General features: G+C 40.1%; 1 protein-coding gene across 1 annotated transcript in view; it reads left to right on the top strand.

The window, feature by feature from the left end:
* Positions 1-27,787, top strand: part of LOC122625508 (aminopeptidase N) — a 455,949-nt gene that overhangs the window by 221,159 nt on the left and 207,003 nt on the right. The window contains exon 8 of the mRNA XM_043805602.1: positions 25,774-25,951. Within this exon, the coding sequence (XP_043661537.1) occupies positions 25,774-25,951 (178 nt within the window). The remainder of the gene's footprint in view (positions 1-25,773; positions 25,952-27,787) is intronic.

Genomic DNA, 27,787 nt, shown 5'->3' with positions numbered 1-27,787 from the left:
CCTCCTCCTTCTTCTTCCTCTTTCTTCTTCCTTCTTCGTCTTCTTCCTCCCCCTTCTTCTGAAAACCTGCGTGATTGTTGATGCTTTAGTGTTCTTGCTTTATTGCGTTCGGCTCGTGTATCTTCTAATTGATGAAGAAGAAGGAGGATGAGGATGAGGAAGTCGAAGAAGGTGGAAGTGGTGAGTTTAACCTCAAATGCACGATACACATAATTAACACAGTTCAACTTACCACCTCAAAAACAAATGCCTGCTGTTACAATTTATTTATGAACCAAATAAAGTTTGTCTCATGAATTAAATAAAACAAAATGAGAAGAGAAGAATGACATCCTATGTTTTAGAAATGGCGCTGCATGTAAAAAACGGTTTTCCCGCTTTTCTTTTGACTTTTTCCAGAATTTAAACTATCCTATCTCTCAAGTTGGATCGAACTGCACATGGTGTGCGAATTTTATTGTAATCGGTTGAGTGGTTTAGGAGTCCATTGAGGACAAACATTGTGACACGAGATTTATATATATTAAGATATCTATATATTTATTGCATCCGCCATAATGTTTCAAGCGTAAAGATCTAAAGATATAGGGCTATTTAGCCTAAGAAAATTAGCCCTGCGAAAGCAATGTTTTTGTTTAGTTGAATTCTCTTGATTTTTCTTTTAAATCGGTACCTGTACCGGTCTAAGATGTGGTTCGGCGGCAGAGGCATCGCTGTGGTGGGCAGAGGCAGCTTTGGTTGACGACGGAGGCAGCTGCAGAAGTGCTAGAACTGCAAGATCGGCACTTTTGGGTTATGTGTGGCGGTCGAGCCGGATGCTTGTTTTGATATTGTTCTTCAGAATTGCACTTTGGAATTTTTGGTCGTTTACAAAATTGTCGCAATGTTGCGGCGAGATATTTTTTTTTTCCTTCTTTCTCTTATTTATTGAATCTTCCCTTTTACTTAAGAGACTAACAATAAGTTTTCAAATCTTATTCTAAGCTAGCTAATTATCATTTTATGAGATGATTTGTGCTATGTGGCCTAACAAATTTAACGCTGGGCTGGTTGATCGTTGCGGTACAGTCGACTTTGGCTGCATACTCGAAGAAGTTTTCTTGCAAGGGGATTTGGATGTGAGACTATTTTTTCCTTGTATTTAACTTTTCTCTCTGTTATTGTCTCAATGACAAGTTTTATTTTTAGGTCTTTGTGTATATTCTCGTTCCGAAGATACCATGGAGCTCCGGTTATGATTCTCAGAATCCTAGACTGTGCTCGCTGAATGATGTCGATTTTGCTTCTCGATGCATTGCTCCATAGCTCGGAGCCATATGTCCATATGGGTTTAAGAACGGAGTTATACAAAAGGACTTTGTACTCCGGGCTTAGGGGAGACCGAACGTTTATAAGCCAGTGTAGATCCTTTGCTTTTAGTCTCAGGTGCGTCGTCTTGGCCTCTATGTGTTTCCGCCAGGTGAGCCGCTTGTCCAGATGAATACCTAAGTATGTTACGTCATCGGCTTGTGGGATGCGCGTGTGGTTCATAACCAAGGGCGGGCAGCTTTGTTTGTTAAGGGTAAACGTACCTTGTTTGCATTTTTGTTCGTTTACTCGTATGCGCCAATTTGCAAGCCAATTCTCTACACATGTTAAATAGCGTGCTAGTTGCATCGTAGCTTTTACTGGGCATCTGGATCGACTCAGTATTGCAGTGTCATCAGCGAATGTGGATATTGTTAGCTGGTAGTGTGTTGGGATGTCCGCTGTGTATAGGGTGTAAAGAATTGGACCTAATACACTTCCTTGGGGCACTCCAGCTTCTATAGTACAATCGCTTGAAGTGCTTGAACTACATCTAACCGCGAACACTCTTTTGTATAAGTAAGACTTTAGAAGCTTATGTAAGTTTTGAGGCTGCAGTTTTGTTATTTTAAACATAAGTCCATCCAACCATACTCTATCGAATGCTTGTGCAACGTCTAAGAATAAAGCTGTACAATATTCACGATGCTCAAAAGCAGTGCGAATTTCCGTTGTGATGCGGTTAACCTGCTCAACAGTTCCATGTTTTGCCCGAAAACCAAATTGGTGCGATGGGAGTGTGTCGTGTGTTTTAAGGTGGGGACTGATTCGTAGCAGCAGTACTTTTTCAAATAACTTGGAGAGAGAAGTAAGTAGGCTTATTGGCCTGTATGATGATGGCTGTGTTTTGTCTTTCCCATGCTTAGGGATCATAACTATAACTGATTTCTTCCACTTTTGAGGAAAGTATCCAATTTTGGTAATAGCGTTGAAGAGTAGGCATATTTGTAGAACTGCACACATTGGAAGCTCGATGATCATTTTCGGTGTTATTAAATCGAAGCCAGGCGATTTTCCAGTCTGGTGCTAATTCAGATGCAGTTAAGGGTGGGAGAGTAAATGAGTTAGTGGCTGGATTGGGTTGGAATACCTTTTTGAGATGATCAGCGAAGACTCTTGCTCTGTCCATGTCACTACGAGACCAGTTTCCGGTAGAGTTACGGAGGGGTACGACAGTTTCTGCTGGTGCCTGCAGATTCCTGTGGGCTTTCCACAATGAGTTTTTTGAGCTGGTGCGCGTGAGGTTCTGGATGTAACGCAGTTGTGCGTCCGTTTCTTTCTTCTTAAGCGCTTTAGTAAGTCTGCGAGAAGCTGCTTTTAGTCTACTCTTTGCGCCAGGTGATCTGTGCTCCTGCCACTCCCTTCGAAGTCGTCGTTTTTCAAGCACAAGGAGTTCGGTATCTCGACTTGTCATGTTGAACTTTTTACTGCATCCGTTGGTATCTTGTGGAGTTGACGCTTTTGCTGCTGCGACTAGTGTTGATTCTAGGCTACCAGCAAACTGATCGATGTCTTGCTCGGTTTCCAATGAGCTAGAGAAGTCGGTATGTGAACAAACATATTTTTTGTACCTCTCCCAGTTGGTCCTGTTGCTTGTGAGTCTATACGGCCGCTCGATGTGTTGCAGTTGGTACAAAAGATTAAAGAGCACCGGACAGTGATCAGATGAAAGTTCTGAAAGTGCCTCAGCTGTAATCATTGATTGGGATATCCTTTTGGTGATGGCAAAGTCAATCAAGTCTGGAAGCTTTTTAGGATCTGCTGGCCAGTATGTAGGCGTACCCGGAGAAACATAATTAGGCTTGTTTTGCGGTTTAATAATTGCGTTGTATAGCTGTTTTCCTTTAGGGGTCGCTATCCGAGATCCCCAGTACATGTGCTTGGCATTCCAATCACCAGCTGCAACAAACCTTTCACCGAGCGAGTCGAAGAGTGTTGTGAATTTGTCCTCTGATAGTGTGAAGCGGGGTGGGCAATAGACAGCAGCCAGAGTGAGAGCACCGTTATAGCATTGGAGGCTTATAGAGGTAGATTGTAGGCAATCTTCTTGCCAATTACTAACAAAGTGGTGTTTGATTCGCGATCGTATTAGTATGCCAGTGCCTCCATGGGCCTTGCCATCCGGGTGATTCGTAAAGTAAAATTTGTATCCTGGTATTTGAAAATTGTACTTTTCAGTGAGGTGAGTCTCTGAGAGTAGCATAACATCAATGTTTCTGTCGGCTAAGAACTGAGCAAGTTCTAGCTTGTGCCGCGAAACGCCTTTAGCGTTCCAGGTTGCTATTATTAGGGGAGTCATTATACTGTTTTAGAGGAAACGAGCATTTGAATAAGGATGTTTTGGTTCCTCATAAGCTCTTGCATAGTTGTTTGCATGAAGGCCATAAAGTCTTTCATGCTTTGCTGCATCGAAAGCATAATCGCTTCAACGCCAATTGGCTGCTGTTGCATGTTATCGTGAGTGTTTGTTTGATGAATGGGGGTGTCCGCTGCTGGTGTTTGGATCCCTGATTTTAGTGCACTTGCAAAGGAAATATTTGGCGCTGTTCGGTAGCTGGTAGACAGAGGGATGTTAGTTGTACTCGGTTCCATTGCTTTGTGAATTGCTGGTGTGGTACGATCACGAACTGAAGTCACTCGTTTGTTTAGGCGACACTTAAGTTCCTTGTAAACAATGCATCCTCGCCAGTTGGCTGTGTGGTTTTCGCCACAGTTGCTGCATAATTTAATTGAGCTGTCGTCCTTGTTCTTGGGACAGTTTGCGGTACTGTGAGCATCGCTGCAAACGACGCAGATAGATTTTAGGGTGCAGTACGCTTTGGTGTGGCCATATTCTTGGCAGTTAGTGCACTGCACAGGCTGCTTGCGCTTGTATGGCTCTTCGACGGTTATTCTCCGGTGCAGTAGAAACTGGAGTTTATAAATAGGATGTACTTCATTTTTGCTGATTTTTTGACTCGATGGCTCCAGTTCGACTTTGAAGAGTGGCTGCGGCTCTTTCTTCCTGTTAAGAATGTTGATCACCGTTTTTGCCTTAAAGTTTTTCTCCTTTAGTGCCTCGATAATTTCGGATGGGGTCACTGATGATTCAATTCCTTTAATGACGACCTGCAATCCTTTGGCACTTTTAAGCTGGTAGGTATAGTAACTCTTTCCAGCTTCATCCAGGTACTTGGTCACTGATCGATGGCTAGACTCATCCGGAGTCTGCACTTTCGTTTCATGTATGTTTCCCTTGGTAAGAGGTATAACGTGGAACCTGTTTTCTCCGATGATCGTAGCTAGTTTGTTAACCAGTGCGCTTGAGGTTTTCTCTCGTATAAATATTGGTGGCGGCTTAATCTTCTTCTGCTCCTGTTCTTTCATTGGAAGCACTTCGCAGTCATCCAGTAGTGCAAACCCATTTGAAGTTGAGTTGTCAACGTTGGTGCGATTTATTTTCGGCTGATTGCCAGCCTGTTTGTGTTGTGGGCTTAGCTTTATTTAAATGTAGCGATCCAGCCCTGTTTGAAACAGTTTTGTGTTTTGTTTTGGTTCTTGTCCGCTTTTGTTTTCTAGAGTCGGAGAGAGTGCACTTGCTTTGGTTGTTGTTGTTTCAGCAGAAATGTACACAACTCTCGGTACTGAGCATAGTGTTGATGTTGTTGTTGTTGCTATAGGTGCAGTTGCAGTAGATATCGAAGTTACTGTGCTGGTAGCTACAGAGCTTGGCACCGTTTGCAACGAGGAGAGCGCGAGAGAGACGTTCGGGTTCACATCGTGCAGTCATAAGCATTGGTGAGCAGGACCACGATCGTTTGCTTTCTGCAGGTGCTAGGTCATTGACTCGATGGGTTGTTTGGCACTCACGGGCGTCAGACACGAAGGTGAAGTATGCATTGTTTCGTTGGAGAGAGAGCCGGCGCTCGTCTTGCTCTTTTTGCCGCTGAGCGCGCAATTCGCGTTGGCTCATTTTGGAACTGTCGATTTGTTTGTTGTCTATTTAAATTAGCTTTTGTTTTAATTTAATGTTTCCACACACAACAAATATTATAGATTTGCAATTTAACATTGCTAATAGCGTCTTTTCGCTGATATTTGTAATTTAGTTTGTTTTATTTATCCACTTCACTTAAATAAATTGATTTTGTACAGAGCTCGATAAAAATACGTCTTACCCCGACGCGAGTCGAACCAAGAACTGCGACGAGATATTGTTTCGCAATATTTATACACTGACAGAAAATACTAACGTATCCGTTATTAACTCTCCCTCCTCAAGATCCTTGTTGTCCCCAACAAGAGATAGAAATATGGAATGTTATTGAATTCAGGTAGTTTTCTGTTCTTTCTGTACTGAACCTGGGGCAGAGTTTCTTGGAGTTCTACTGTTATTGTTTCTTTTTTGTTTCAGAGGAGTTTGAAGATAGTTATGACGAGCTGGAAGGCGCAAGTCACTATAATTATCGCGGTCCGATTTATAAGCGATTCGCTTTCTATTGTTTGCAGGTATTTCGTGTTTTTCAAGACGTTTTGCTTCCAGGGGTGTAGTCTGTATTCTCGGTATTCCTGGTTGCATTACCGTCATCTACTTATTTATTATATATTATATATTAAATTTTGGTGGACACAAATTTCGTTAATTTCTAGGTGGACAATTCTTTGATTTTTTATTACGGGTTTTACAAGCCCATTCTCATAATTCGTTGGTTCTAGTTCTGGTATTTATACCCGTTAAAAGGGTATACTAGAAAATTATGTAACAGACAGAAGGAAGCGTTTCCGACCATATAAAGTATATATATTCTTGATCAGGATCAATAGCCGAGTCGATCTGGCCATGTCCGTCTGTCCGTCCGTATGAACGTCGAGATCTCAGGAACTACAAAAGCTAGAAAGTTCATATTAACCATACTGACTCCAGAGACATAGACGCAGCGCAAGTTTGTCGATTCATGTTGCCACGCCCACTGTAACGCGCACAAACCGCCCAAAGCTGCCACGCCCACAATTTTGAAAAATGTTTTGATATTTATACCCGTTACTCGTAGAGTAAAAGGGTATACTAGATTCGTTGAACAGTATGTAACAGGCAGAAGAAAGCGTTTCCGACCATATAACGTATATATATTCTTGATTAGGATCAATAGCCGTGTCGATCTGGACATGTCCGTCTGTCCGTCCGTCTGTCCGTCCGTCTGTCCGTCCGTATGAACGTCGAGATCTCAGGAACTATAAAAGCTAGAAAGATAAGATTCAGCATGCAGACTTCAGAGACATAGAAGCAGCGCAAGTTTGTCGATTCATGTTGCCACGGCCACTCGAACGCCTACAAACCGCCTAAATCTGTCACGCCCACATTTTTAAAAAATGTTTTAATTTTTTTTAATTTGTGTATTAGTTTCGTAAATTTCTATCGATTTGCCAAAAAACTTTTTGCCACGCCCACTCTAACGCCCACAAACCGCGCAAAGCTGCCACGCCCACACTTTTGAAAAATGTTTTGATATTTTTTCATTTTTGTATTAGTCTTTGTATCTGTCAAAAAACTTTTTGCCACGCCTACTTTAACGCCCACAAACCGCCAAAAACTGTCAGTGTTGAAGACTCTCACTTCCACCAGTACAGTCTGAGTACAGCTTACTCTAAGAACAGCAGCCGACCAAATAAGTTAAGTTAGCTTTATTTAAATGTAGCGATCCAGCCCTGTTTGAAACAGTTTTGTGTTTTGTTTTGGTTCTTGTCCGCTTTTGTTTTCTACAGTCGGAGAGAGTGCACTTGCTTTGGTTGTTGTTGTTTCAGCAGAAATGTACACAACTCTCGGTACTGAGCATAGTGTTGATGTTGTTGTTGTTGCTATAGGTGCAGTTGCAGTAGATATCGAAGTTACTGTGCTGGTAGCTACAGAGCTTGGCACCGTTTGCAACGAGGAGAGCGCGAGAGAGACGCTCTCAATGCGTTCGGGTTCACATCGTGCAGTCATAAGCATTGGTGAGCAGGACCCGATCGTTTGCTTTCTGCAGGTGCTAGGTCATTGACTCGATGGGTTGTTTGGCACTCACGGGCGTCAGACACAAGGTTAAGTATGCATTGTTTCGTTGGAGAGAGAGCCGGCGCTCGTCTTGCTCTTTTTGCCGCTGAGCGCGCAATTCGCGTTGGCTCATTTTGGAACTGTCGATTTGTTTGTTGTCTATTTAAATTAGCTTTTGTTTTAATTTAATGTTTCCACACACAACAAATATTATAGATTTGCAATTTAACATTGCTAATAGCGTCTTTTCGCTGATATTTGTAATTTAGTTTGTTTTATTTATCCACTTCACTTAAATAAATTGATTTTGTACAGAGCTCGATAAAAATACGTCTTACCCCGACGCGAGTCGAACCAAGAACTGCGACGAGATATTGTTTCGCAATATTTATACACTGACAGAAAATACTAACGTATCCGTTATTAACTCTCCCTCCTCAAGATCCTTGTTGTCCCCAACAAGAGATAGAAATATGGAATGTTATTGAATTCAGGTAGTTTTCTGTTCTTTCTGTACTGAACCTGGGGCAGAGTTTCTTGGAGTTCTACTGTTATTGTTTCTTTTTTGTTTCAGAGGAGTTTGAAGATAGTTATGACGAGCTGGAAGGCGCAAGTCACTATAATTATCGCGGTCCGATTTATAAGCGATTCGCTTTCTATTGTTTGCAGGTATTTCGTGTTTTTCAAGACGTTTTGCTTCCAGGGGTGTAGTCTGTATTCTCGGTATTCCTGGTTGCATTACCGTCATCTACTTATTTATTATATATTATATATTAAATTTTGGTGGACACAAATTTCGTTAATTTCTAGGTGGACAATTCTTTGATTTTTTATTACGGGTTTTACAAGCCCATTCTCATAATTCGTTGGTTCTAGTTCTGGTATTTATACCCGTTAAAAGGGTATACTAGAAAATTATGTAACAGACAGAAGGAAGCGTTTCCGACCATATAAAGTATATATATTCTTGATCAGGATCAATAGCCGAGTCGATCTGGCCATGTCCGTCTGTCCGTCCGTATGAACGTCGAGATCTCAGGAACTACAAAAGCTAGAAAGTTCATATTAACCATACTGACTCCAGAGACATAGACGCAGCGCAAGTTTGTCGATTCATGTTGCCACGCCCACTGTAACGCGCACAAACCGCCCAAAGCTGCCACGCCCACAATTTTGAAAAATGTTTTGATATTTATACCGTTACTCGTAGAGTAAAAGGGTATACTAGATTCGTTGAACAGTATGTAACAGGCAGAAGAAAGCGTTTCCGACCATATAAGTATATATATTCTTGATTAGGATCAATAGCCGTGTCGATCTGGACATGTCCGTCTGTCCGTCCGTCTGTCCGTCCGTCTGTCCGTCCGTATGAACGTCGAGATCTCAGGAACTATAAAAGCTAGAAAGATAAGATTCAGCATGCAGACTTCAGAGACATAGAAGCAGCGCAAGTTTGTCGATTCATGTTGCCACGGCCACTCGAACGCCTACAAACCGCCTAAATCTGTCACGCCCACATTTTTAAAAAATGTTTTAATTTTTTTTAATTTGTGTATTAGTTTCGTAAATTTCTATCGATTTGCCAAAAAACTTTTTGCCACGCCCACTCTAACGCCCACAAACCGCGCAAAGCTGCCACGCCCACACTTTTGAAAAATGTTTTGATATTTTTTCATTTTTGTATTAGTCTTTGTATCTGTCAAAAAACTTTTTGCCACGCCTACTTTAACGCCCACAAACCGCCAAAAACTGTCAGTGTTGAAGACTCTCACTTCCACCAGTACAGTCTGAGTACAGCTTACTCTAAGAACAGCAGCCGACCAAATAAGTTAAGTTAGCTTTATTTAAATGTAGCGATCCAGCCCTGTTTGAAACAGTTTTGTGTTTTGTTTTGGTTCTTGTCCGCTTTTGTTTTCTACAGTCGGAGAGAGTGCACTTGCTTTGGTTGTTGTTGTTTCAGCAGAAATGTACACAACTCTCGGTACTGAGCATAGTGTTGATGTTGTTGTTGTTGCTATAGGTGCAGTTGCAGTAGATATCGAAGTTACTGTGCTGGTAGCTACAGAGCTTGGCACCGTTTGCAATGAGGAGAGCGCGAGAGAGACGCTCTCAATGCGTTCGGGTTCACATTGTGCAGTCATAAGCATTGGTGAGCAGGACCGCGATCGTTTGCTTTCTGCAGGTGCTAGGTCATTGACTCGATGGGTTGTTTGGCACTCACGGGCGTCAGACACGAAGTTGAAGTATGCATTGTTTCGTTGGAGAGCCGGCGCTCGTCTTGCTCTTTTTGCCGCTGAGCGCGCAAATCGCGTTGGCTCATTTTGGAACTGTCGATTTGTTTGTTGTCTATTTAAATTAGCTTTTGTTTTAATTTAATGTTTCCACACACAACAAATATTATAGATTTGCAATTTAACATTGCTAATAGCGTCTTTTCGCTGATATTTGTAATTTAGTTTGTTTTATTTATCCACTTCACTTAAATAAATTGATTTTGTACAGAGCTCGATAAAAATACGTCTTACCCCGACGCGAGTCGAACCAAGAACTGCGACGAGATATTGTTTCGCAATATTTATACACTGACAGAAAATACTAACGTATCCGTTATTAACTCTCCCTCCTCAAGATCCTTGTTGTCCCCAACAAGAGATAGAAATATGGAATGTTATTGAATTCAGGTAGTTTTCTGTTCTTTCTGTACTGAACCTGGGGCAGAGTTTCTTGGAGTTCTACTGTTATTGTTTCTTTTTTGTTTCAGAGGAGTTTGAAGATAGTTATGACGAGCTGGAAGGCGCAAGTCACTATAATTATCGCGGTCCGATTTATAAGCGATTCGCTTTCTATTGTTTGCAGGTATTTCGTGTTTTTCAAGACGTTTTGCTTCCAGGGGTGTAGTCTGTATTCTCGGTATTCCTGGTTGCATTACCGTCATCTACTTATTTATTATATATTATATATTAAATTTTGGTGGACACAAATTTCGTTAATTTCTAGGTGGACAATTCTTTGATTTTTTATTACGGGTTTTACAAGCCCATTCTCATAATTCGTTGGTTCTAGTTCTGGTATTTATACCCGTTAAAAGGGTATACTAGAAAATTATGTAACAGACAGAAGGAAGCGTTTCCGACCATATAAAGTATATATATTCTTGATCAGGATCAATAGCCGAGTCGATCTGGCCATGTCCGTCTGTCCGTCCGTATGAACGTCGAGATCTCAGGAACTACAAAAGCTAGAAAGTTCATATTAACCATACTGACTCCAGAGACATAGACGCAGCGCAAGTTTGTCGATTCATGTTGCCACGCCCACTGTAACGCGCACAAACCGCCCAAAGCTGCCACGCCCACAATTTTGAAAAATGTTTTGATATTTATACCCGTTACTCGTAGAGTAAAAGGGTATACTAGATTCGTTGAACAGTATGTAACAGGCAGAAGAAAGCGTTTCCGACCATATAAAGTATATATATTCTTGATTAGGATCAATAGCCGTGTCGATCTGGACATGTCCGTCTGTCCGTCCGTCTGTCCGTCCGTCTGTCCGTCCGTATGAACGTCGAGATCTCAGGAACTATAAAAGCTAGAAAGATAAGATTCAGCATGCAGACTTCAGAGACATAGAAGCAGCGCAAGTTTGTCGATTCATGTTGCCACGGCCACTCGAACGCCTACAAACCGCCTAAATCTGTCACGCCCACATTTTTAAAAAATGTTTTAATTTTTTTTAATTTGTGTATTAGTTTCGTAAATTTCTATCGATTTGCCAAAAAACTTTTTGCCACGCCCACTCTAACGCCCACAAACCGCGCAAAGCTGCCACGCCCACACTTTTGAAAAATGTTTTGATATTTTTTCATTTTTGTATTAGTCTTTGTATCTGTCAAAAAACTTTTTGCCACGCCTACTTTAACGCCCACAAACCGCCAAAAACTGTCAGTGTTGAAGACTCTCACTTCCACCAGTACAGTCTGAGTACAGCTTACTCTAAGAACAGCAGCCGACCAAATAAGTTAAGTTAGCTTTATTTAAATGTAGCGATCAAGCCCTGTTTGAAACAGTTTTGTATTTTGTTTTGGTTCTTGTCCGCTTTTGTTTTCTAGAGTCGGAGAGAGTGCACTTGCTTTGGTTGTTGTTGATTCAGCAGAAATGTACACAACGCTCGGTACTGAGCATAGTGTTGATGTTGTTGTTGTTGCTATAGGTTGCAGTAGATATCGAAGTTACTGTGCTGGTAGCTACAGAGCTTGACACCGTTTGCAATGAGGAGAGCGCGAGAGAGACGTTCGGGTTCACATCGTGCAGTCATAAGCATTGGTGAGCAGGACCGCGATCGTTTGCTTTCTGCAGGTGCTAGGTCATTGACTCGATGGGTTGTTTGGCACTCACGGGCGTCAGACACGAAGTTGAAGTATGCATTGTTTCGTTGGAGAGCCGGCGCTCGTCTTGCTCTTTTTGCCGCTGAGCGCGCAAATCGCGTTGGCTCATTTTGGGACTGTCGATTTGTTTGTTGTCTATTTAAATTAGCTTTTGTTTTAATTTAATGTTTCCACATACAACAAATATTATAGATTTGCAATTTAACATTGCTAATAGCGTCTTTTCGCTGATATTTGTAATTTATTTTGTTTTATTTATTCACTTCACTTAAATAAATTGATTTTGTACAGAGCTCGATAAAAATACGTCTTACCCCGACGCGAGTCGAACCAAGAACTGCGACGAGATATTGTTTCGCAATATTTATACACTGACAGAAAATACTAACGTATCCGTTATTAACTCTCCCTCCTCAAGATCCTTGTTGTCCCCAACAAGAGATAGAAATATGGAATGTTATTGAATTCAGGTAGTTTTCTGTTCTTTCTGTACTGAACCTGGGGCAGAGTTTCTTGGAGTTCTACTGTTATTGTTTCTTTTTTGTTTCAGAGGAGTTTGAAGATAGTTATGACGAGCTGGAAGGCGCAAGTCACTATAATTATCGCGGTCCGATTTATAAGCGATTCGCTTTCTATTGTTTGCAGGTATTTCGTGTTTTTCAAGACGTTTTGCTTCCAGGGGTGTAGTCTGTATTCTCGGTATTCCTGGTTGCATTACCGTCATCTACTTATTTATTATATATTATATATTAAATTTTGGTGGACACAAATTTCGTTAATTTCTAGGTGGACAATTCTTTGATTTTTTATTACGGGTTTTACAAGCCCATTCTCATAATTCGTTGGTTCTAGTTCTGGTATTTATACCCGTTAAAAGGGTATACTAGAAAATTATGTAACAGACAGAAGAAGCGTTTCCGACCATATAAAGTATATATATTCTTGATCAGGATCAATAGCCGAGTCGATCTGGCCATGTCCGTCTGTCCGTCCGTATGAACGTCGGGATCTCAGGAACTACAAAAGGTAGGAAGGTCGTATTAACCATACTGACTCCAGAGACATAGACGCAGCGCAAGTTTGTCGATTCATGTTGCCACGCCCACTGTAACGCGCACAAACCGCCCAAAGCTGCCACGCCCACAATTTTGAAAAATGTTTTGATATTTATACCCGTTACTCGTAGAGTAAAAGGGTATACTAGATTCGTTGAACAGTATGTAACAGGCAGAAGAAAGCGTTTCCGACCATATAAAGTATATATATTCTTGATTAGGATCAATAGCCGTGTCGATCTGGACATGTCCGTCTGTCCGTCCGCCTGTCCGTCCGTCTGTCCGTCCGTCTGTCCGTCCGTATGAACGTCGAGATCTCAGGAACTATAAAAGCTAGAAAGATAAGATTCAGCATGCAGACTTCAGAGACATAGAAGCAGCGCAAGTTTGTCGATTCATGTTGCCACGGCCACTCGAACGCCTACAAACCGCCTAAATCTGTCACGCCCACATTTTTAAAAAATGTTTTAATTTTTTTTAATTTGTGTATTAGTTTCGTAAATTTCTATCGATTTGCCAAAAAACTTTTTGCCACGCCCACTCTAACGCCCACAAACCGCGCAAAGCTGCCACGCCCACACTTTTGAAAAATGTTTTGATATTTTTTCATTTTTGTATTAGTCTTTGTATCTGTCAAAAAACTTTTTGCCACGCCTACTTTAACGCCCACAAACCGCCAAAAACTGTCAGTGTTGAAGACTCTCACTTCCACCAGTACAGTCTGAGTACAGCTTACTCTAAGAACAGCAGCCGACCAAATAAGTTAAGTTAGCTTTATTTAAATGTAGCGATCCAGCCCTGTTTGAAACAGTTTTGTGTTTTGTTTTGGTTCTTGTCCGCTTTTGTTTTCTACAGTCGGAGAGAGTGCACTTGCTTTGGTTGTTGTTGTTTCAGCAGAAATGTACACAACTCTCGGTACTGAGCATAGTGTTGATGTTGTTGTTGTTGCTATAGGTGCAGTTGCAGTAGATATCGAAGTTACTGTGCTGGTAGCTACAGAGCTTGGCACCGTTTGCAACGAGGAGAGCGCGAGAGAGACGCTCTCAATGCGTTCGGGTTCACATCGTGCAGTCATAAGCATTGGTGAGCAGGACCGCGATCGTTTGCTTTCTGCAGGTGCTAGGTCATTGACTCGATGGGTTGTTTGGCACTCACGGGCGTCAGACACAAAGGTTAAATATGCATTGTTTCGTTGGAGAGAGAGCCGGCGCTCGTCTTGCTCTTTTTGCCGCTGAGCGCGCAATTCGCGTTGGCTCATTTTGGAACTGTCGATTTGTTTGTTGTCTATTTAAATTAGCTTTTGTTTTAATTTAATGTTTCCACACACAACAAATATTATAGATTTGCAATTTAACATTGCTAATAGCGTCTTTTCGCTGATATTTGTAATTTAGTTTGTTTTATTTATCCACTTCACTTAAATAAATTGATTTTGTACAGAGCTCGATAAAAATACGTCTTACCCCGACGCGAGTCGAACCAAGAACTGCGACGAGATATTGTTTCGCAATATTTATACACTGACAGAAAATACTAACGTATCCGTTATTAACTCTCCCTCCTCAAGATCCTTGTTGTCCCCAACAAGAGATAGAAATATGGAATGTTATTGAATTCAGGTAGTTTTCTGTTCTTTCTGTACTGAACCTGGGGCAGAGTTTCTTGGAGTTCTACTGTTATTGTTTCTTTTTTGTTTCAGAGGAGTTTGAAGATAGTTATGACGAGCTGGAAGGCGCAAGTCACTATAATTATCGCGGTCCGATTTATAAGCGATTCGCTTTCTATTGTTTGCAGGTATTTCGTGTTTTTCAAGACGTTTTGCTTCCAGGGGTGTAGTCTGTATTCTCGGTATTCCTGGTTGCATTACCGTCATCTACTTATTTATTATATATTATATATTAAATTTTGGTGGACACAAATTTCGTTAATTTCTAGGTGGACAATTCTTTGATTTTTTATTACGGGTTTTACAAGCCCATTCTCATAATTCGTTGGTTCTAGTTCTGGTATTTATACCCGTTAAAAGGGTATACTAGAAAATTATGTAACAGACAGAAGGAAGCGTTTCCGACCATATAAAGTATATATATTCTTGATCAGGATCAATAGCCGAGTCGATCTGGCCATGTCCGTCTGTCCGTCCGTATGAACGTCGAGATCTCAGGAACTACAAAAGCTAGAAAGTTCATATTAACCATACTGACTCCAGAGACATAGACGCAGCGCAAGTTTGTCGATTCATGTTGCCACGCCCACTGTAACGCGCACAAACCGCCCAAAGCTGCCACGCCCACAATTTTGAAAAATGTTTTGATATTTATACCCGTTACTCGTAGAGTAAAAGGGTATACTAGATTCGTTGAACAGTATGTAACAGGCAGAAGAAAGCGTTTCCGACCATATAAGTATATATATTCTTGATTAGGATCAATAGCCGTGTCGATCTGGACATGTCCGTCTGTCCGTCCGTCTGTCCGTCCGTCTGTCCGTCCGTATGAACGTCGAGATCTCAGGAACTATAAAAGCTAGAAAGATAAGATTCAGCATGCAGACTTCAGAGACATAGAAGCAGCGCAAGTTTGTCGATTCATGTTGCCACGGCCACTCGAACGCCTACAAACCGCCTAAATCTGTCACGCCCACATTTTTAAAAAATGTTTTAATTTTTTTTAATTTGTGTATTAGTTTCGTAAATTTCTATCGATTTGCCAAAAAACTTTTTGCCACGCCCACTCTAACGCCCACAAACCGCGCAAAGCTGCCACGCCCACACTTTTGAAAAATGTTTTGATATTTTTTCATTTTTGTATTAGTCTTTGTATCTGTCAAAAAACTTTTTGCCACGCCTACTTTAACGCCCACAAACCGCCAAAAACTGTCAGTGTTGAAGACTCTCACTTCCACCAGTACAGTCTGAGTACAGCTTACTCTAAGAACAGCAGCCGACCAAATAAGTTAAGTTAGCTTTATTTAAATGTAGCGATCCAGCCCTGTTTGAAACAGTTTTGTGTTTTGTTTTGGTTCTTGTCCGCTTTTGTTTTCTACAGTCGGAGAGAGTGCACTTGCTTTGGTTGTTGTTGTTTCAGCAGAAATGTACACAACTCTCGGTACTGAGCATAGTGTTGATGTTGTTGTTGTTGCTATAGGTGCAGTTGCAGTAGATATCGAAGTTACTGTGCTGGTAGCTACAGAGCTTGGCACCGTTTGCAACGAGGAGAGCGCGAGAGAGACGCTCTCAATGCGTTCGGGTTCACATCGTGCAGTCATAAGCATTGGTGAGCAGGACCGCGATCGTTTGCTTTCTGCAGGTGCTAGGTCATTGACTCGATGGGTTGTTTGGCACTCACGGGCGTCAGACACAAAGGTTAAATATGCATTGTTTCGTTGGAGAGAGAGCCGGCGCTCGTCTTGCTCTTTTTGCCGCTGAGCGCGCAATTCGCGTTGGCTCATTTTGGAACTGTCGATTTGTTTGTTGTCTATTTAAATTAGCTTTTGTTTTAATTTAATGTTTCCACACACAACAAATATTATAGATTTGCAATTTAACATTGCTAATAGCGTCTTTTCGCTGATATTTGTAATTTAGTTTGTTTTATTTATCCACTTCACTTAAATAAATTGATTTTGTACAGAGCTCGATAAAAATACGTCTTACCCCGACGCGAGTCGAACCAAGAACTGCGACGAGATATTGTTTCGCAATATTTATACACTGACAGAAAATACTAACGTATCCGTTATTAACTCTCCCTCCTCAAGATCCTTGTTGTCCCCAACAAGAGATAGAAATATGGAATGTTATTGAATTCAGGTAGTTTTCTGTTCTTTCTGTACTGAACCTGGGGCAGAGTTTCTTGGAGTTCTACTGTTATTGTTTCTTTTTTGTTTCAGAGGAGTTTGAAGATAGTTATGACGAGCTGGAAGGCGCAAGTCACTATAATTATCGCGGTCCGATTTATAAGCGATTCGCTTTCTATTGTTTGCAGGTATTTCGTGTTTTTCAAGACGTTTTGCTTCCAGGGGTGTAGTCTGTATTCTCGGTATTCCTGGTTGCATTACCGTCATCTACTTATTTATTATATATTATATATTAAATTTTGGTGGACACAAATTTCGTTAATTTCTAGGTGGACAATTCTTTGATTTTTTATTACGGGTTTTACAAGCCCATTCTCATAATTCGTTGGTTCTAGTTCTGGTATTTATACCCGTTAAAAGGGTATACTAGAAAATTATGTAACAGACAGAAGGAAGCGTTTCCGACCATATAAAGTATATATATTCTTGATCAGGATCAATAGCCGAGTCGATCTGGCCATGTCCGTCTGTCCGTCCGTATGAACGTCGAGATCTCAGGAACTACAAAAGCTAGAAAGTTCATATTAACCATACTGACTCCAGAGACATAGACGCAGCGCAAGTTTGTCGATTCATGTTGCCACGCCCACTGTAACGCGCACAAACCGCCCAAAGCTGCCACGCCCACAATTTTGAAAAATGTTTTGATATTTATACCCGTTACTCGTAGAGTAAAAGGGTATACTAGATTCGTTGAACAGTATGTAACAGGCAGAAGAAAGCGTTTCCGACCATATAAAGTATATATATTCTTGATTAGGATCAATAGCCGTGTCGATCTGGACATGTCCGTCTGTCCGTCCGTCTGTCCGTCCGTATGAACGTCGAGATCTCAGGAACTATAAAAGCTAGAAAGATAAGATTCAGCATGCAGACTTCAGAGACATAGAAGCAGCGCAAGTTTGTCGATTCATGTTGCCACGGCCACTCGAACGCCTACAAACCGCCTAAATCTGTCACGCCCACATTTTTAAAAAATGTTTTAATTTTTTTTAATTTGTGTATTAGTTTCGTAAATTTCTATCGATTTGCCAAAAAACTTTTTGCCACGCCCACTCTAACGCCCGCAAACCGCGCAAAGCTGCCACGCCCACACTTTTGAAAAATGTTTTGATATTTTTTCATTTTTGTATTAGTCTTTGTATCTGCCAAAAAACTTTTTGCCACGCCTACTTTAACGCCCACAAACCGCCAAAAACTGTCAGTGTTGAAGACTCTCACTTTCACCAGTACAGTCTGAGTACAGCTTACTCTAAGAACAGCAGCCGACCAAATAAGTTAAAGTCAAGTGCGTGAAATAAATTTATATATTTTGCTGAAAATATTATATACTGAAGTTAATGTATAAAAATACATTTTAATATAATAATATCAGTTCAAAACCGGCAAGCATACGCATAAAATTAATTTCTGTGATTTTCAAGTGCATTTATAAAAAGTGGTCAGGTATGAAATTGCTCATTTTTACCAAATTTTATTTCAGTGCCTATTTATTGCCAGTCCCTTCTTATATTATATATATTGTTTGGAGAAAATTCCTGCATGTTTATAGCAGAAGAAAATCCCACCCCAAATTGGCACACGAGGTTTTGGCAATTTTGTGACGTCATTGCAAACCTCGTTTGAGTTATTTGCAACTGCGCTGCTCGCAGTGCTGCAGCCGTTTTGGTTATGTGGAGCTGCGCTGCCGCTGCTCTACCTAATTCTTCGCTGCTTTGGTTGTTTGAGCGCTGCTTTGGTTAATTTGCTCTGCCTTGGATATTTGGTGCAGCGCTGCCGCAGATTTTCGCTATGTCTTGGAAGTTTTTCGACCAATAAGCTGAAATAAAAATATGACGTCTGCCAATTAAATTTATATTGGAAACTTCTGAACCGTCTCCAAGGAAGATAGCAATGCCAACTCTTTATTGACCAATTTTCCGAAAAATGTGCTACGTCTTCACAAAGTTTCGTTCTGCGAATCATACTGGATCAGACGTATAAATATTAAAAGTGGCTTAGAAGAATTGATATAAATATTTCCATTGTTTCAACAATTTTGACGCTGTGTCGTATTATGCCACTAATTTAAATGCTTTCTCTTAAATTTCCTTTTTTTGAATTGAAATACTTAAAACTTAAAGTAAATTTCTATTTTATTAACTTAAATTTTATAAAATAAAATAAGGAATGATCAAGAGCTAATTAATTAATAATTGATAACTTTTTTGTGCTCAAACTTAAAATCATGGTCGAAACAAAATGATCCTCTATTTTATAAAGATTTTCAGCGGTCATTGAGCTCAACGACGGCGTCGCAGGGTGAGTGAATTTTATTTGATTTTCCCATATTTTTCCTTATTATTTTTATTTAATGGTCGATCATAATTTGTTTAATTTTTTTTTAACTTAAACCATGCATTATTTCTTATATTTTTCATTATTTAAAATACTATGATTTACATATATTTTTTTTCTTTAATTTTGTTTATCCTTTATAATGATTATTATTTAATTATTAATAATATATAATTAAAATGAAGGTTTAATTTATTTTTCTTGCGGGTCTGTCGCCGAACACCATGCCGATCCTAGAACATAAATAGTAGCTACCTTAACGTTAGCTTAAGGGTCAACCCTTATATTTTCCCCGGTGTTGTCAAGGTAGGGAGGGTGTAGAATAGGGTAAAATTAACATCTCATACCCTAGAGTCAATCGGAACCGAATGTTTTTGTCAATAATCCGGTATCTGTCTTTTTATTGCGACTTACAGTATTTATTGATTGTTCATTTGAAACCGTGCACTTCAAGTATTGTGAAAAGGTGCTCCCATGAATTATAGAGTAGGCAAGAACACCGCCCCATCCGTCGAGCTAGTTAGACAAATGCTAGAAGTGCACACTGCCGAGCTCTGGCATGGCCCTGGCTGCTCAGCTAGGAAGAATTTAAAGGACTGCACACTACAGACAGAAAACATTTTATTGTGTCCTAACTGAGCGAATACTGAATTAATGTCTGGTATTGGGTATCTGTCGGCTATTGTCACACCGTTTAATTTCCTGAAGTCCGTTACCATTCTGTATTTTTCCATGTTGGATCCAATTTTTTCGGTACCATCCAAACAGGTATTATTACGTTCTCTAAAAGTTCTGTTACCTGTTTTTCTACTTCGTCCTTTAAGGCCATTGGGTATTGATAAAATTTTGAGTAAACGGGAATGTCGTTAGTTGTTGTTGGATTTCAGCTTTTTCATGTGTGGTATAGGTCAGTTTCTCGTCTGGTTCTGCAAAATGTTTCGGATATTTTCGTATGAGATTAATTAACTGTTTTTTGTGAGGTTGTGAGATGTTCTGATCTAGGAAGGTTGGCGGCTTCGAATTTCTTCTCCTTTATGCGGAGTGAATTACCATTTTTTAAAGACATAATCTTAGTATTAGTGTCAATTATTGTTCCTAATTCTTTCAAGCTGTCATTTCCTTAAATTGCGTGGAATGTACTGATTGTAGGTAAAACAAAGAATTTTATGATTACATTTGGATCAATACATAAGCTTGCTGTTTTGTAGTGTGTAATTCTGGTGTTGCCTCCTACTGAGATGGCATCAAAAGGGGTTTTATTTTTTTGTGGATTGGCTACGAACTTGGGTGAAATGTAAATATTATTTGAACCTGTATCAATTATTATTTTTAAAGATTCTCCATTCCTCGATCTGTTACTTATGGTCGATGGCGTCTACGTATTCTGTTGGAGTCTCGTTGCAGTTTGGTTGTACCTCGACTTGAGTGTTTAGAATTTCCTCATACTCCTCCACAAATGGGCGTCATTTAGAAGGTATGGTGGTCTTTTGCCGGTTGAAAGAGGGCTCGGTTTGTTCATATAATTAACCTGTTTTGTTTGCATGGATTTATCGATATTCATGGGTTTGGGTTTCGGTTGGGGTTTTGCCGTAGATGGCCGAGTTGGTTAATAGGGTGTTATAGGTTGATTTCTCATTCGTGATGGACTGGGTTGGTTTGGATTATAAGTAGGCATTTGATGGCGCGGTTGGTTAAATAAATTATATTTAGGTTTAGAGAATCGAGATGGATTCCTCGTGTGGTCATTTACAGTTGGGAATGACCATTGTCCTAGCCCTGCCGGTGTTAGTTGATTTTGCATAGTGGGTCGGTAATTTATACTTCTAAACCCTGATTGTGGTCCTATAGCGGTAGCGTGATTAGCACGGAATTCTTGATTCTCTAGCTTCAGACAAAGGTGTAGAGCAGAGGTTAAATCAGTAGGCTCCTTCATTCCCAATAAGCGTGACAGATCTCCTCGGAGTCCACGCACGAATGTGTCCAATGCTTTATCCCTAAACATTTTTGTCATAAGCTGTTCTGCCTCAGCCCCTAGTTCCATGCAGCCTACTTTGTTTAAAATTAGCGAAAGATGTTTATAAACTGCTTGGTGGAATTCTTCAACTGATTGCTTAGGTCCCTGTTTATTATTATTTTATGTATATTCGAGTGTTACCAAATCCCTCTTGTCTGCATAATGTAAGGTAAGGCATTTGGAAATAGCGGGCCAGTTTAGCGGAACATTATAAGATTCTAATGCAGAATCTGCATTACCGGTGATTTTATTTCGACTGGTATGCAAAATGCCGAAATATTTTGCGTACCCGTGTTCGTGTATTTTCAGAACCCTGTCGACTCCCATTTTCTATGAACTAAATTCTGCTGGATTACCAGAAAATTCCCTTAAACTTTTTACTATGTAGGAACTCTATCTAACCCATCAAGATTTGCACGAAGTTCTGGAGAAATTTCCTGATTTACGGCTACGGAAAAATCGAATCTTGAATTCTGAGCTTGTCGTAACAAAATTGGAAACTGCTCATTTAAAATCTGCGTAATGATTGGATGTAATTCGTTAACTGCCATGTTGTTCCTGTTCCTGCCTCTGGGCTATTCTTTGCTGTTGTTGTTGTTGGGCCAAAATCACTTGTTCAGCTTGCTGCTGCTCGGGAATAATAGCTGGTCTTATTTAGTTTTGCTGATTAGTCATCTGAATTTCCAAAAGAATATCATCTACTCATGTGCCTGAGATACTGAATCTATTATCAAGGTTACGTATTATTATTTGAAGTTAAATCTTAATATCGGTATAGTTGTATTAAACATTTTTTGAAACCAGATTCCCTAGTATTATTATTTTTAGCACGTAGTCTAGCAATCTTCCTGTCTTGGAATTTTCCACATTCAAATGTTGTTCTGATTTTATGTTTTGTAATTGAACTTTCCACTTTGGTTATTAAAAATCTTCCACTGTAAATTCTTTTAGAATTTTCTGTTTAAACTCACTGTTAATTTTTGCCCTGTATTGGGGATTTATATTTTTGGTTTGCTTATTAACTATCTTTGCTTGTTTTATATTTGCGTTTTGCATTTACTTATCTAACTATTAAAGTTTGTATTGGGGATTCGAATTTTCGGTTTGCTTATTCACTAGCGTTGTTTGTCTTTATATTTGCCTTTTGCATTCGCTTATTACTTAACTTAAGTGTTGATGTGGCTCCTCCTGGTGGTCCAGATTTTCTCCTTTTTGGTGAGCTACTGTGGATCCTGCGACGCACACCTAGTAGAGTTGTCCTGCGGGCGGGCCAGGCAGGACACGAGTCCACCAGGTAGAGAGTAAGTTGTGCAGCAGCTTGCCGTGGACATTTAGAGCGGCTCAGGATTGCAGTGTCCCCGGCAAATGTAGATATTGTTAGCTGCCTTGATGTTGGTACTCCAGCTGAGGAACTCCAGCTTCTATGATGTGGCCTTCAGACGTAACAGTGCCGCATCTAACTGAGAACACTCTATTGTGCAGGTACGACTTTAAAAGCTTATGGGTGCATTCAGGGAGTGTTGACTTAATTTGATGCATTAGGCCATCTCTGTCAAATGCTTGGGCCACGTCGAGAAAAATGGCAGTGCAGTACTGTCTCTTTTCGAATGAGGTTCGAATTTCAGATGTGATTTGATTGACTTGTTCGATAGTTCCATGTTTCTCCTGAAAACCGAATTGATGCTCCGGTATTTTGTTAAAAGTTCGCAGATAGGGTATAACCAAGGTCAGCAGACATTTTTCGAAGAGTTTTGACATACATGGTAGTAAACTTATAGGTCTGTATGATGATAGAACTGTATGATCCTTTTCCGGTTTCGGTATCATAATCATAACTTTTTCCATAACGAAGGGAAATGACCAGTTCTTTTTATTGCATTGAAGAGCTGGCAAATGGTTTGGACGGCACAAAATGAAAGTTCGATGATCATCTTAGGTGTTATTAGATCGCTGCCGGAGCTCTTATTAGGTTTTAATTCCTTAATGATTTTAGCATTGTTGACTTTTATTTTAGCAGGAACCAACTTTTAATAAGGCAGAGCTCTAATCGCAGAAGTTGTAAAGCTTCATCATGCTGATGATACAGCTATATTAGCTACTAGTTCAAGCTAATATAGCTGTATCATCAGCATATGTTGGCACAGTGCAGGTATTTGTTACTGGCATGACGGCACCCTGTACACGGGGTGTATAAAACAGATTCTAAGACGCTGCCTTGTGGGACTCCAGCCTTTATAGTAAGCAATGTCGAGGATTCCTTTTTTTGTACCACGTTAAAGTGTCTATTTGTTAGTTATGACTGTAATAATACAAAATATGGTGCCGGTTGCCATTTTTTAATTTTGTATAATAATCCGTTTTGCCAAACTCGATCAAAGGCTTGGCATTGCTAGGATTTCCGTAGCCTCTTCTAAATCCATACTGGTGTTCGGGAATAATAGTGAATTTGTCCAATATTGGCAACATTATCTTTCAAAGTATTTTTTTAAATGCTTTAGAGAATATTGAGAACAAACTAATGGGAAGGTACGATGTGGCTTCATTTTCTGCCTTGTTTTGTTTAAGGATCATCATTATCTCTGCACATATCCATTGGCTTGGAAAGAGGTAAACTCTTAACGGCAAGTTTATTGTCTCCCGAAGAAAGGGGGGAATGTGAGGAGTTAAAACTCAGCACAACTGCAAAGTAAAGAGTTTGAAGAAACAGAACCTGCAGAAAGAAAGTTTGGAAAAAAACGGGTTGGAGAGGAAGAATATGGAGAGCGAGAGTGAGACGGCACGGAGTGCAGCAGGACAGCAAAACAACAGTAAGCCTCGACGTGCCAGGTTAAGGAAAGCAACAGTACCAAGCTGGACTTTGGAACGGTAAAACAGTGGACTTTGGATCCGGAGACATCAAGGAATAACCTTTAAAGGATGCCTATAAAGCCGGCCGAACGCTGGAAGCTGGACAGTCAAGGAGAACGAGGATACAAGTGAACAACGCGAAACAACGAAATCAGCAAGGGAGCTAAAGCCGTGAGTCCGAAAGCGTTTAACAGGCGGGCCCAAACCTAACGAGGACCAAAGTGCGCGGCGGGAATTGTGGTGAAGACCCGGTTGACTGTGTCGAAGATTCTGTACGGGAACCAGGCGATTGCCTAGCGCGTCCGTAAGAACCGAGCTGACGTAGTACCGGCTCCACCAGTCATAGCAGACATGGGGTTAACATTTTGTTGTTTAACCAGGCGATTGCCTGGGTGGACGCAGCCGTGAGTCCGCGTACGACGACAATCTCCAGCCCAAGTGTAGGGCCCCCAGCGACGCAGTCCGCACCATCCAGGACGACGAGAGCGGAAGGACAGCAGAAACGAGGCCGTTGAGCAGACCCATCCAGGTCCGACCGCACCATCATAAGGAAAGGTTTAGGGTGGAACGTTCGTCTTTCACTGGGCGTCTTGCTGCAGGGACTGCTGCGTAAACCGGGCTAATGCGATTGTCTGTAGAAACACCACGGGAAATCGAATTAAAGTGTTACATCGAGTCAAATAAAGATCAAGGAAACGAGAACTGCAAGGTGTTGTTACTGGTAACCGGATGATCACGTTTAATATTATATTATTTGGTAAGACGAACATACAAAATCTTTTGAGCCAACCGCACGTATCTCGTAGCGAGCAGACCAATAAAATCTGCAAAATAAAATCAGATTAAATAAGACTAGCTCAGTGTTGGACATCGTAAAACATTTTCGGACATGTAAGCCAAAGACTAGACTGTATACCTATCTAAACCGTACCTAGAGTTAAGTTCTCGTTTATACCTGGGCAACATTACGTTTTCCCAAAACGAAGCTTCAGTAGCTTACTATGCCATTAAAAAAATTGTGTATGAACTCTGGACCTTACATTTCATAGTTGTGACATTTCTTTGTAAAACAAAGAAGGTTTAATAATAAGAAGGTAATAATATATAATAGATATATATATATTATATATATATATATTTATTGCATCCGCCACAATGTTTCAAGCGTAAAGATATTAGGCTATTTAGCCTAAGTAAATTAGCTTTGCGAAAGCAATATTTTCGTTTAGTTGAATTCTCTTGATTTTCTTTTATTACGGTACCTGTGTTCATTGTCACCTTAAAAGTAGGATGATATGAATCTTCCGGTTTAGTTAGGGCGTTACTCTGGACATAAAAACACACTTTTAGAACTTGTAAGAAAGCATAGGTCCAGTAATCGACCAAAGGAAACTGCCTTCCTAACAAGCGGGCAACTGATCTCTGCACCAGCACTTGGCAATAGCTTTGAATGGATTTTCGAACATATTTATATAAGTCAATTCAAGTTTAATTTTTAGTAGTTAAACTCTTCAGAGTTCGTTTATTGATCATCAAATTGGGACTGATTTCTTATTCTTAATATACCCTGAAACTAAGCTGTGATTCGTCAGCAGAGGCATCGCTGTGGTGGGCAGAGGCAGCTTTGGTTGACGACGGAGGCAGCTGCAGAAGTGCTAGAACTGCAAGATCGGCACTTTTGGGTTATGTGTGGCGGTCGAGCCGGATGCTCGTGTTGATATTGTTCTTCAGAATTGCTCTTTGGAATTTTTGGTCGTTTACAAAATTGTCGTAATGTTGCGGCGAAATAGTGTTGCGCATTATTTATACACTGACAGAAAATACTAACGTATCAGTTATTAACTTATATTTTAAAAACATTTACCAACAGAACAACAAGTATCTTCACCAATCATAAACTTTTCTTGTCTTTCTATTTCAGCCCCAAAGTAAGTGGTTACAGCTTGGATTTTTTTTATACCACTCCACCAATGTCTACGCATGCTTTCGGCTTCGTTATATTAAAACTTAAAATGTGGAACGACCCTAGAATTATTAAGGCTTCAGATATTCCTTCCATAAATATTTGGAGCAATAACTTTTCATCAACTATTTTATTGGTAAGAGATTTTTACAAGCAAGCAATTCGATTAGTTTAAATTCTCAAACATTTATCAAAGTTACCCCAAACTATTTAATTATCAGTATAATAATTATTTTGCAAAAACGTTTCGGTGCACTTTCTGTTTTAAGGGAATATAAGTTGTACACAAACTGCACCCAATTAAAACAGAGAACGCAATAAACATGACAATGAATCTGACTAACACATAATAGAACGTGTGAGCTTTAAAGGGATATATTCTTAAACGTTTCCCAAAATTTTGCTATATCCTTTTTTTAGTGTAACATATAAATTTATTAGAACGTGGATCAACCACGTGAATTAACAGAGCAGTGATAAACAATAGTTGTAACAATTAACAACCTTTATGGGCCCTCATAACGACTCTTTACAGCAATGCTTACCACGGTACACAAACAGCCTTTAGAAGCTACAAAATCTTAGGAATAAATTTTAAAAGATGTTTATCTAATAAGATACAGGCAAAAGTTAATTGTTGTTATATAATTTGAGATCATCTGCGTACAGCCAAATCAACTTGAGAATAGTCATCAAAGCCTTGCATACAGTGTTTAGAGAAGATGGCTAGGTTGGTGGTGGTTGAGCGCCATAAACCAATGCTGATAGGCATCGATATACGCACGAATTATGAAGTATAATTTTTTTTACAAACTATTCTTTCCAAAATATTACTGATCTTAACAATTGGCCTGTAGTTAAAAACAACATTTTTACTACCATATTTGTAAATCGTCAAAATGGAAGCCATTTTCCATCTAGAAATTAAATTAACCCGAAAAAAACTTCATAAGTACAAGAAGAAGACTCGAAATAGAGTTTTTAAGAAAGAAGAAGGAAGCGCCCTCAATGTCGGGCTTAGGGCAATCATTAAAGTCCAATATCGCTTCCAGACATCATCTTGACTCAAAGTTAGTGGAGAAATAAGATGTAAATACTTTATAGATGCCAACATCTGTGTTAGCTGACATGTTCTGATATGTCATAATTGACGGTATTGACGAAATTAATAAGGTACCAGAATGTGAAGGGGCTGGCGCTGAGTCCATTTTTAACAACAGAAATATCACGTACTGATTGTATTAGGATTTATTTAAGAACTCTAATTCGCGTTTGTGTTGACTTTACCTTTCCCCAACAACTGGATTACATTACTGAACAACCCTCTTTTAATATTATGTCGATCTTTTGAATGTCGTTTGTGTACTTCGGCAGCTTATAGGACCTTCACACCTTGTTAAAAGTATGTATATCTGTCAAGATTGTCTCTACGATCTGATTTCAGAATTTGATACCAACTACCGCAAATATGTGGCAAAGAAGGGTTCTCATATCATAGAAGGTCAAAACGGAACAATCCACAGCACGGTAAAAGTAATGCTTTGCTGTCTTCTCAAAATCCACAAAAGTGAAGTGATCGAGGAGGAATGAAACGAAACTTGATTTCCTTCGTCTCAGTTCAAGCAACTCGTTCTTTCCGCCATCAAAGTTAGTTGCATTGTCGGACCAAATTTGTCGTGGTCTTCTTCCTGTGCATATGAACCGTTTTGGGCCAATCTTGGGATCGAATCATGCTGTGAAGAGCGGAAGGACCAGTATGTAGTTTGTGCTCATAAGCGTGATTTATAATAGTAACTGGGTGATCCTTCGGTAGGATGATTGGGTGACAGCATGTAGAGAATGTAGTGTCATTCCATTGTACCGGTCAACTCCTGAATTGCAACCACTCGGTTACAAACACGTTGAATCTTGAGGGCTCCTCTCGGATCCAAGAAAGCACCACAGTTGAGTCGCACCAGCAGTAGAATTTCTC

This window comes from Drosophila teissieri, unplaced genomic scaffold (assembly GCF_016746235.2).
Source record: "Drosophila teissieri strain GT53w unplaced genomic scaffold, Prin_Dtei_1.1 Segkk118_quiver_pilon_scaf, whole genome shotgun sequence".
Taxonomy (NCBI): domain Eukaryota; kingdom Metazoa; phylum Arthropoda; class Insecta; order Diptera; family Drosophilidae; genus Drosophila; species Drosophila teissieri.
Note: the sequence above shows the minus strand (reverse complement) of the source record. Positions and strands in the feature narration are given on the sequence as shown.